Source organism: Bipolaris oryzae (assembly GCF_000523455.1).
Source record: "Bipolaris oryzae ATCC 44560 unplaced genomic scaffold scaffold_283, whole genome shotgun sequence".
NCBI lineage: Eukaryota > Fungi > Ascomycota > Dothideomycetes > Pleosporales > Pleosporaceae > Bipolaris > Bipolaris oryzae.
Window position 1 is genome coordinate 1 of NW_006911559.1, and position 11,121 is coordinate 11,121.

Here is an 11,121-nt window from a genome sequence, read left to right on the forward strand (position 1 = left end):
GTCAAGGAGATAATCCTTCTTGTTACTTGTAACACATTTAAGTATTAGTAAAAATTTAGAATATACTTTATTATTTAGAGAGTTAAATAATTAGTCTAGAGTAGGTTATTACTAAGCTTAGAGGCGCTCTAGCTTCTACTTTAGAGAAGATAAAGGTAGATAGATAAAAGAAGAAGAAAAAGAACAGGCTAGTCTTCTAGTCTATATTAAATAACTATAGTTTTTGATAGAAGTTAGAAAGTAGTATCTCTAACTTAGAGACTTAAGTAATTATATATCTAAACTAGTTCAAGTTATTTTTATAAGTATTTTAGAATAAATTATTTTCATACTTAATACAGTCTTATATTTTTTTTCTTTTATTATACTTAATTATCTTATAGTAAAATTATATTTTTTTTATCTTATTTCTAAGTTTAGATCTATTTTAATAAGAATTAGAGTAGTCTTAGTTTAGTAGAGTTTTATTTATAGAAGAGTTTAAGCTTATAGAGTACTTTTATAAAATTTAAAATTAAATACTAAGTAAAGTTTAAGTTATATCTAACTTATTTTACTTAATATTTTAACTTAGAATAATATAACTTACTAACTAAGATTTCTTTAATTTTTTATTCTTCTATACTTTAGATAGAAGTTCTTAATAACTTAGAGACTTCTTATTTTAGAAAAGAATTTTAAGAGTCTTTATATAATAGTTTAGAGATAAAGATATTATAAATTTAGAACTCTTCTAGTAATTATAGCTAATAAGAATATTCTATCTTCTTACGTACTTTAAGAGAATTTTTCTATTCATTAGCTAGTTTATAGCTAGAATAATCTGTAGTAAGATTATAAGTATTTAGAAAAACGTAATCATCTACTTACTAATTGATAAATGTCGCGGTAAGTACTATAGCTTACTAAGCTATTAGTATCTAGCTCTAGCTTATCTAGCTACTAACCTAAGAGTTAACTAACGTTCGTTTCTTAGCTCTAACAATAAATTATTAATACCTATTAGCTATAGTTTATACTTATTTTTAAGTTCTTTTTAGTTATTTCTTTATTATCTTTTATACTTAGTATATATAGATAGCTAGTATAAGTACTTTTATTTAGTTAAGTTTATCTACTAAGAAAAAAATGCTTAAATTATAGTTTTAGTTCTAACTTTAGTAAAAATCTATTCTCTATACGATCTAGTAGAGAGATATTATAATAGAAGAATAAAGTAAGAGAATTTAAGCTTTATCAATTAGAGATATTAATCTGATCTAGTTATTTTAGTAGTAAATTATAAATAAATACAATCTCAAGTTTATATTTTATTTATAATCTTAGTATAGCTATCTATCTTTTTATAGTAGATAGTAAATAATCTTATCTTATAATCTAAAATTTAATGAAATTTAGACTAGAATTAGAAAATAAATAAGATGATTTTATTTAAGATTATAATTTTAAGCGTATAGCTAAATGAATATATCTATTGAAAAAATAGCTTAGCTATTTCTTTAGTAGTAATTATTTTATAGTAAGAGATAGAAATAGGTTATTTAGATAAATAGTTAATAATAATTATAATTATGTTATAGCTAAATCTGTATTAAAGAAAGCTCTTAAAATTGATATATAGATGCTATATTAGTCTTTTAGAAATAATTAAAAGATAAATTATATTATAAACTGAGATTTATTTTAAATAAATCTTTTTATAAGTAATATAATTTTATATATAGTACTTATAGAAAGCTTCTATATCTGGTTAGTAGTACTTTTAAACTAATAACTAATAGATTTTCTTAGTACTAGAGAATTATAGTGTAGTATCACGTGACTAGTTCATAGTATATATTATAATTTTCTTATATAGATAGATAGGCATCTTCTCTAATTAATTCTTTATGTAACGGGCTGAACGCCCTTCGCCTCCCATACTCGTCTACGACCTCGTTTACTACCTGCCCAGCCCGATTGTTACCCCAGCAACCAGCATTGTATATAGATAGCCACGTAGCCGAGAAGCTTAGCTCTCTATCGAATACAATCTCTTGTTACCTAGGCCTGTCCGTTTGTGCTTCCGAGCTTAAGACTACCCCACGGGGTTGAGCCCCTTACACTTTATACTAATTAAAATTTAGCTTACTTCTACTTAATTATAGGTTACCTCTCTAATCTTTTAAACTTAATTATATATTATACTATATTTTTAGTAAACTAACTAGAAAGTAGTAATAGCCTATTAAGAAAAAAAAAGTTAAAGAAAAATTAGAGAGTTTAGTAGATTAAAAGCAAGTTATAAAAGAAGAGAGTTAAAATTATTTAGTAATAGAAAGAGATTTAGTAGAGAATAAGATTTAAACGTAGAGACTCTAAGAAGAAAGTAGTATAGTACTCTTAAGAGCGCACTAAAGCTAAAATTAATTAAGAGTTAAGCTTAGATTAAAAAGAGAGTAAAGTAAATATAGCTTAAAGAAGAGTAGAGAGAAAATAGTTATAAAGGTCTATTAGAAAGCTTTATAATAAGTACCTTAATAGAATATTAAGAAAGGTTTAAGCCTATAGATACTAATATACTAAGGTTTAATAGATAGAATATTACTAACTTTCTTAAAGAATATAACTTTAAATATGGTTAGATATTATAGCTAGAAGATATTTAAAAGAGATAGCTACTATACTTTTATAAATAGCGCTATTAAGCTTTTATCTAAAATCTTTCTAGCTACTTAGATCTAAAAGTATTATAGACTAATTATTAAGTAGAGCTAAAGAGACTCTACTTAAGTTAGAATAAAAATAGAAAGAGAGATACTTAAGCCTTTATTAAGAACTATATTAATAAAGTCTATTAGTAATAGCTAGCTATAAAGATTTTAAAGTACTATTAAAACTTTATAACCTACTTTATAATAGCTAAAAGTTAAAACTAAATTACTATTTAGAAGAAGAGAGTATTATTCTTTTAAAGTCTTACTTAAAAAGATATAGAGAAAGTAATATACTTAATACTAAAGAAGAATTATTTAAGATTTAATAATCTTATAAGCTTTAAGTTATTAAAAATTTATAAGTTTATATAAAAGTAGTATAAGTAAGAGAAAAATCTAAATATAATAATTACTAACTACTTATTAGTAAGTATAGTATAAGCTTAAAAAGATATAAAAATACTTAGAGAGAAGATTTAAATAAAGAAATATACTTAAGCGTACTAGCTAAAAACTATATTAGAAGAAGTATAAAAGCTAGAGTAGTAGTTAAAAATTACTACTCTAAAGGTTAATCTAGTAGTTATAAGCTTAATTAAAAAGTTTAGTAGACTAATATTAAGTATTAAATAGTTTAAGTATATTTTAAACTACTTATAAGTAATATAGAAGATACTAAAAAAACTTAAGAACTATATAGAGACTTATAAGTAACTAGTTATTAGAGTAAGAAAGTAAGATCTATCTATACTTAAAAGAAATAATAAAAGTTTTTAATTAATATACTTATTTATAATAAAATTATAAGTATATTATATAAAAGTAGATAGAGATAATTAACTAATAAGGTATTATACTTATAAAGGTCTATATCTAATTATAAAATACTTTTACTTAACTTTACTTTAAAAGAATAGCTAGTTCTATATCTATATTAAAGAAAGTCTAAATAGTTAAAAAAATATAATTTACTATTTTAGACTATATCTAATATATATCTAGAGTATTTTTTTAAAAAGTAGATAAAGTCTAAAGCTATTTTATATAGAGATACTAGACTAGATACTACAATTAAGTAAGAATTAATTTAAGATCTCTAATAAGTAGTTAAAGAAACTAATATAGATAGCGCTCTCTAAGTTATTTAATAGCTTAGAAAAGCTAATTATTAAATAACTCTCTATATCTAGTAGTAAAAGCTATATAGTAGAGGTAAGTAAGACTAGTACTATCTTAGAAAAATAAATAATTATACTTTAGTTAACTATAAAATTTCTTAAGAGTATTTTAAAAGTTAGTAAACTATACTATATAGAGCTAAGTATAAGTATAGTTAGAAAGTAAGAGTAATCTCTAAAGAAAGTAGTAAATACTTACTAAAAAATAGATAGCTTTTAAATTAAAAGTCTACTATTTTTATAATAAAAAGTAGTAAAGCTATAAGAGCTAAAGTTATTTTAAAGAAACTCTAAGAAGATCTAAAACTATTTAAATACTATACTAATATAGATATATAGAATATAATATAGACTAAATAAAAGCTAATTATTAACTAATTAAGCTAGAATACTAAATAGCTAGATAGATTTTAGATAGTATTCTAAGACTCTAATATAATTCTAATTACGTAGTTAAAGACTACTTAATAATAAGTAGTAATAACTACTTTTTTAGAGAATAATTTTATAGTAATAGTAACTTATAGTTTTTATATAATAATAGCTTAAGTAATACTAAATTAAAAAGTATAAAAAGTTTAGTAGTTTAATCTACTCTTAATATCTAAGCTAGCTATAATCTTTTTAAAAGTAATAAGTAAAGAGAAAGAAAAGAGAGTATAGTTTTTAGATAATAAGTAGTATTTAGATAAAGAAATAAAGATAGTAGACTCTATTAAGTAATAAAATTTAGAGCTAAATAAAGTATTATATAAAATATATTAGTAAGACTCTAAAAGCTACTTAGAAAAGACTCTAGTTATTAAAAATAGTTTAGATATAAAGAATATTTTAATAGAAGGCCTTCTTTATTAGCTATATCTAAGTTTTACTATCTTAAACAATCCGACGGCAATTTCGCTACTAATTTTGGTAGCTTGCAACGCCGTTTATGGATGCTGACTTGCCACAAAACCCCCCTAATTGTGCGGGCAGTGGCCAAAGTGGAAACTTCTTCGGATTTCCTACCTTAGCTAGCCCAGGCGTTGAATTAGTGTAAAAGCTAATTTATTTTATGGTTAGGAATGCTGCAGCATGCCTGCGACCTGACTCATTTTCTTGAAAACTATAAGTGAATGCTAACCAGATTCGAAATCGTACTACTGATGGAGTACTAAAGGCCCTCTTCTCCCCGTTTACAGCAATACAAACCAGACCTTATTTTCCTTTTCTTGTCTTCTTTGTAGCCTTCATTCTCTTTCAAACTTAAAGTCTCGTTGTGTTACTCTTGTTTCTCTTCACACTTAGCCTTAGACACCCAACTATAGGCGCATACTCTGCTTCTATCAGCTTTGCGTGTACTTGCTTTACCTCTCTCCCACGCTTCTCTTTTACATATACCGTACGACATGCGACAACACTCATCCGTTCAAAGTTATTCTAACAACAGCGATTACTCTGCATCCGACACAGACCACAGTGTAGAGCTGGATACGGATCTGACAGACGTAGACGAAATTGCCGACAAAAATAAAAAAAGTGAAGCATGGTCCTTCCCTAACGACGATCATCCGCCTGAATACTACCTTCAACAACTGGAGAACTTCAACGAACAAGAATACGTTAAAGAAGACTACAAGGACAGCAGTACTCGCTTGCTCAATCGTATGGAAGATCAGTGGAATCAGTAGGTCTCCTACTCCCCTGGAGCTTGCGCTAGATCTCATTGACTGACCTAGCATAGGTGCTGGACGTACCTCAAGAAAGACCATTATCGTGCTTACGCAACCGTATCGGTTAGCACTTTGTACACATTTTTTGACTGGCTACTTAGCCAGCGCCAGGGCAAAGGTGGGAGGAAACGCCGAGGAACCAAGTTCTCCAGCTCGCTAGGAACGTATTGGAAGGTCTTCCGGCTTGTGTATGAAAGAGCAACTGGTGTGAAACTAGACGGAAAGATGAATCGGAGCATGCACAAGGTATATTAATCTAGATTTCTAATTATAGTCTCACATAAGCATATATGTCTAACATAAATAATAGGTACTTCGGAAGCTAGCAAAGAAGCACGATCTAAAAAAGATCGGTCGGGATAAAGCCTGCATGTATGTCGAGGATCTGGCTCGAGTACTGCAAACGAATCTGGTAACAACCGAAAAGAGATATCCTCACGGTCGCTATAGGATACAAGCCCAGCTCTACCTACAACTTGGCGGGTTTACAGCGAATCGGCCCCAGGCCCTCCTTAATCTCTGCTATCGCCATATACAAGTTACGCTTCTACGTGATCCTGAGGGCGGCCCTCATCGAGTGCTCCTAGAGTTCACTTTTGAATTTACAAATGAGTTTCTTGGTATCAAAGACCTGTATGTTATCATTATATACAGGAAAGCTATGCGCTGATTAAATTTTCCTTAAGGAACACTTTTCCTCTTCCTGAGATTATGTACGATCAGACACTCCTCTTCAGTCCTCACGTCTTCCTCCTTGGGCTGCTCTTCTACGATCGGGCGTTTGCAGCCTACAATCTAACTTCGCCAGAGGAACTGAGCAGACTCAAGATCCCGCTAGGTCGCAATGAGCTCCCTCTACGCCTGAATCGGACGTTGGACAATATCCCAGTGTTTCGGAAAGCAGTGCAGACTTCAAGTGGTTGGGAAATCTCTCCTAACGAACCTCTTCCTTACTCCACTCTGCTTCCATGGATCCGGACTTTGGGTGAGATCACGGGATTCGCCCAAGTCACCCGTCCTTATTCGCTGAGATACGCCGGAGGGAAGGCGTTCAATGAGAACGGTAAGTACATCTCTTCAATCTAAACTCCATAATGCAGGATGTGGAGTTAACGTAGCGTGCAGGCAATGTCAGTGAGGCCATGCAGAATCTGATGATGGGCCATGCCAGCATCACGACATTTTTGAAGCATTATCTCTCACGACGTATTACAGTTGATACTCAGGCTGTTGTAAGAGGCATCCAGCCACAAGCAGCTCTCATGCGGTCGGCTTGTACTCTAAGCCGCTCCGTTGATCGTCGTCGGCCACGAAGACTTACTGAGGAGCAGTCTGCATCTGTAGACGATGATCCTTCTATCTGCTCTCTTCTCAACCAACGAGAACACCTTAAACGTACCGTTCGTAATGCAACGAAATATCCCAAATACAAAGAGCTCACCTCCAAGATTAACCAGGAGAGGCAGCGTCGGCGGCATGCCCTTCTCAAGGATGTTAAAGAAAAGTGGGAGTTTGAGCAGCCTGTTCGCGATGTCGAGCAGCAGCTTGCGGGGTTAGAAACTAATGATGATCTGGAGCTGGTTCACGACGTTATGCTCCCAGCCCAAGGGAAGTTATGCGACTCAGTCTTGTCAAAACCAGGACCCACTATAGAAGAAGAGGTCGCCAGGCGTGATTGCGCTATCCATGCGGTCACCCTATATTGTGGTATTGAAGAGGGGGGGATGAACCCTATCCGACAAGGGAGGCGAAGCAGGAACGCTGTCCTACCCGCCAAGAGCCAACCAGGATACGAGAAAAATGCATTAGAGTCAGCCAAAATCTCTGTGTACAAGGAAAAAAGGCCAAGAGTATGTTTCCTTTGCCTAGGGAACGAGGGGTTGCCGCTGGCACAGCGCATATATGCTTTCAGCACCCCAGGCGATCTCAGCAAGCATTTTGGACGCAAGCACTTGAAAAACATCCAGAGTGGGAGGGATCTTAGCTGTCAGCTTTGTATGGTGCCCTTGGCAGATAAGAAGCACTTGCAACGACATGCTCAAGAGATTCATGGAACTGTGTCCCCTAGACATTCTTATAATTGCTGCTAGCACTTAAATTGTCGTCTTGAATTATGAAGATAATCTACGACTTGACATAGCGATTTAGTTTTTCACAAGTGGCGTGAGTTGTTAAATCGAAATATCGCTAGTGTTGGTAGCCGTGTTGTGTGCTTCCTCAACGCACGGTTAATTAGCTGCATTCTTGTTGTGTTTGCTAACTATGTGTTGACACTCTTTCCGCAACCTTGTGAGACGATTCTCGTTTTCTTGTTTAGACAGATATATGAGCTGTGCTTCCATAGGGATCTCTCCACTATAGCGATGTACTTGCTCTCTATTTTAGTACTTGTATTGGCTTGCTGAGCCACATTGGCTTTAAACCTAACATTTGCGCCCCTGGAGGTTGACCGCGGAAATTTACAGCCAGTTGTTCTGCTACGCGATGCCGAGGTATGTTAAATATCATTCTAGGTGTCTTTCTGGGAGAATAACTTGAAACAGCCTGCACGGCCTGATAGTTCAGTGTGTTCTTGAGCTCTCGCATGAGACCAACCAAAACTACACTGCCTATATTGAAGAACCGGAACAAGGAGACTCTGAAATTAAAGTCATAGCTATCAAGAACGAGAGCACTTACTGCTTCCAAATGGCGATCACGGGTACCAATACCGACGTCGAGAACGCAAAGGCGGTCTGTTCCTAAGCAGTCTTATATAGGAGCACGAGAGATGATCCTGACCTATATCACGCTGCTTACGACGGCCTTACGCATATGGTTTCCTTCTGCTGATGTAGCCCCTCAAAGGAAGACATCGAGGATGTGTCCTGTTATTCAATGCACAGAGAAGCAAGCAAGATAGCACAGTGGTTGAAGACATACATTGTCTCAAACGCAGAAGTCTTACGTAGGTAAAATAAGGGTTATAAAGGCTGTATATAGAGGCCATCTGTGGCGTAGCACTCGGTGTCTTTGTCCAGTTTTTCTGTTTTGCTTTATTACACCAAAAATAGCCATGGCAAACTGCTTATCCTCACCCAAAGAACACACTAACTACCGGAAGATACTGAGAAGCGCCTTTCTAAACATATAGGAGAGAAAATCTTGTCTCAGGAGAACAAGGGAGGAAGAATAATAAATAGTAGGCAACCTAAATACCTACAATCAGATAAATAACTAGTATTTTCACAAAAGGGAAATAGTCCAGACCAAAGTTATGAATATTGTCAGTTAGATGAAGTTGACCCGAATTCTCGTCAAGCTCTCTGCTAAGCGACGGAAAGCAGACTATTTTAGGACCCCTTCGCAACTTGGAGAGGAAATCGAATATGGTTTTCAAACTCGTCCCATTTAAGAACAAACAATCCTCGCAAATCAGGATCTTTAAGTAGCTTACAATCAGCCTTGTGACCTTTCTCGTTCCAGCCAGCTACTTGGCAGGTCTTATCATACCCGTATTAGCATCAAGGTTAACATAATACGAGGAAGATTTTCAATGGCAGTCTTACCCTATTGCAATACCAGAAAGACGAGCACTTGCTGCACCGTTGCAGAGAGGCTGCCTTCTTTCCGCACCCGTGACATATTCTCATACCATTAATCTCTATAGAGGACTGCTGGACCTGGTCGTTCAACGCCAGCAGCTTATCCAGAGACAGTGGAAAGATCTACACGACGTCCCGTTCGGTTAGCGCACGTGAACCAAGCTGTAGATTAGCAATTTTGAAGTACCTTGATCGTCTGGGGATCCTCATGGCGGATACCGGGCTCACAGAACATAAATGCGTGGCGCTCTGCGTAGAGAATGGCGACCGTGTACCCCTTTTGAACCTGTCCTGGTACTAATTCACTGCCTCGGCTATCGGTATAGAAGTATAGCGGAATTATCGTACCGTCAACATCCTTGATCTCCATCTGTAGACGAAGTAGCGAAGCGAAATCCACAATCTCACCAAAGAAGCACCAATGGCGTCGCGGTCGGTATGTACCTATATTGCTTTTCTCATAAAACTCCGGGTCGACGCCGTTCTCGTCTGGGAGCTCAGTGAAGCTGGGGAATGTCGCACGGCTCCGCAGATTCGCTAGCTGTCCTAGGGCTTTTGGCTGCTCCCTCCTCCAAAGCCAGTCTTCGAAGTCGCTCGGTTCGAGTCCTTGTGGGATTTGACTTACTTTCGTCTTCCACTTCGTTGAGATTCCGAATAGCTCGTACTTAGAGGGATCCTGTGCTAGAGCTCTGTGCTTGATAGCTTGCGTGCTGTCACCGCCAAGGATTATCTTCCAAACAGACGTCGCCTTCTCCGCGAAGACGCGTCCCCTTGCCAAGTCGCTATTGGCGATAACGAGCTGCGCAGCATTGACAAAGGCCTGCGCAAGACCAATATCCTCTCGTCCTTGCTTCTCATAGAGATGTACCTGTTGATCAAAGTAGCGGAGGGTCCGGAGTGGGGATACCAAAACTCCATCTGTGCCGAGCTGGTCGATGACACCGTCTAAGTGGTGGATCTCCTTTAATCTCCTATCGCTCTCCTGGCTCTGCTCTGGCGGCAAGCAGCAGAGATGGCACGAACATGTAAAGTCAAACTTTTCCTGAAGAGCCTCCTGCCGGGCTTTACGGTTCTTGAGAGGGCCTAAGTAGGTTATCGTGATCTCTTCGCCTTTGTTGATGTCTCTTAGAGCATGCACGGTGTGTCGTTTGATATTTTCATTCCAGTTCTTCTGTGCATTATTATCGCAAGCGTGGTTAATGCGACATGCTTCTAGGAAGATCGCCCCTTGATCTCCAACGTCTTCGGCAGGTAGGGAGTTTGTTCGAAAAATCCCGTGATACTGCTCAGCAGCATTACTGTATGGGTGGATATTGTGCATGGATAGGAAGTCTCGCCGCTGGTTTTCGCTAAGGGCTTCAACTTGCTTGCAGATGGATGTTCGAAGCCGCTCGCTGTCGACCGATTCACTGGCCGTAATGATAGCCTCTTCAGAGAGAATTCGCGTACCCTTAGAGATCTTCTCCCTTGCAACGAGACCTTTCCCTCTCCCTTGCAACGAGACCTTTCCCTCTCCCTGGAACATCCTGCAAGGCGTATATGGAATCGAACATGGTGCTCTGTCCCGTTACGTTTCCTGCTCCCTCCAAGCTCCTATTATTCTCATTTGCAATGAAAATTGCCACGGTGAACTCAGACGAAAGTTCCGCTTCGTCCCGTTTATAGTCAATCGTGATCTTGCTAGATATGGCTTGAGGCAACAAGCCTAGTAATCCGAATACCTTGTCGTGGGGGAGAGTACACTGTGCAGATCCTGCCAAGCGACGCAAGTCGTCCACTGCCGTGCCCTTCAGCCCGTCTTCCTTATCAGACAAGATCCCCGACTTCTGCCACTGCCCAATGGATTTCAGTAGTTGCAGACAAGGCGAAATCCTAGTCTCTGCGCGAGAATCTAAGATGCTGCCGTCGAAAATCTTGTTACAAGAGATATCCGCAAGCGCTAAAACTACCC

At 36.3% G+C, this 11,121-nt stretch overlaps 2 protein-coding genes across 2 annotated transcripts; one reads left to right on the forward strand and one right to left on the reverse strand.

Moving 5' to 3' along the window:
* Window positions 1–5,262: 5,262 nt before the first annotated feature.
* Window positions 5,263–7,676, forward strand: COCMIDRAFT_109718 (uncharacterized protein; the record flags this gene model as incomplete). The annotated part of the gene is made up of 6 exons (XM_007695214.1): window positions 5,263–5,540; window positions 5,621–5,649; window positions 5,747–5,832; window positions 5,897–6,219; window positions 6,273–6,649; window positions 6,712–7,676. The coding sequence occupies 6 exons, from the start codon at window positions 5,263–5,265 to the stop codon at window positions 7,674–7,676; spliced, it is 2,058 nt and encodes a 685-aa protein (XP_007693404.1).
* Window positions 7,677–8,918: 1,242 nt separating this feature from the next.
* Window positions 8,919–10,695, reverse strand: COCMIDRAFT_109712 (uncharacterized protein; the record flags this gene model as incomplete). The annotated part of the gene is made up of 3 exons (XM_007695215.1): window positions 8,919–9,068; window positions 9,135–9,293; window positions 9,358–10,695. 3 exons carry the CDS (start codon window positions 10,693–10,695, stop codon window positions 8,919–8,921), a joined length of 1,647 nt encoding a protein of 548 aa, XP_007693405.1.
* Between the last annotated feature and the right edge of the window lie 426 nt (window positions 10,696–11,121).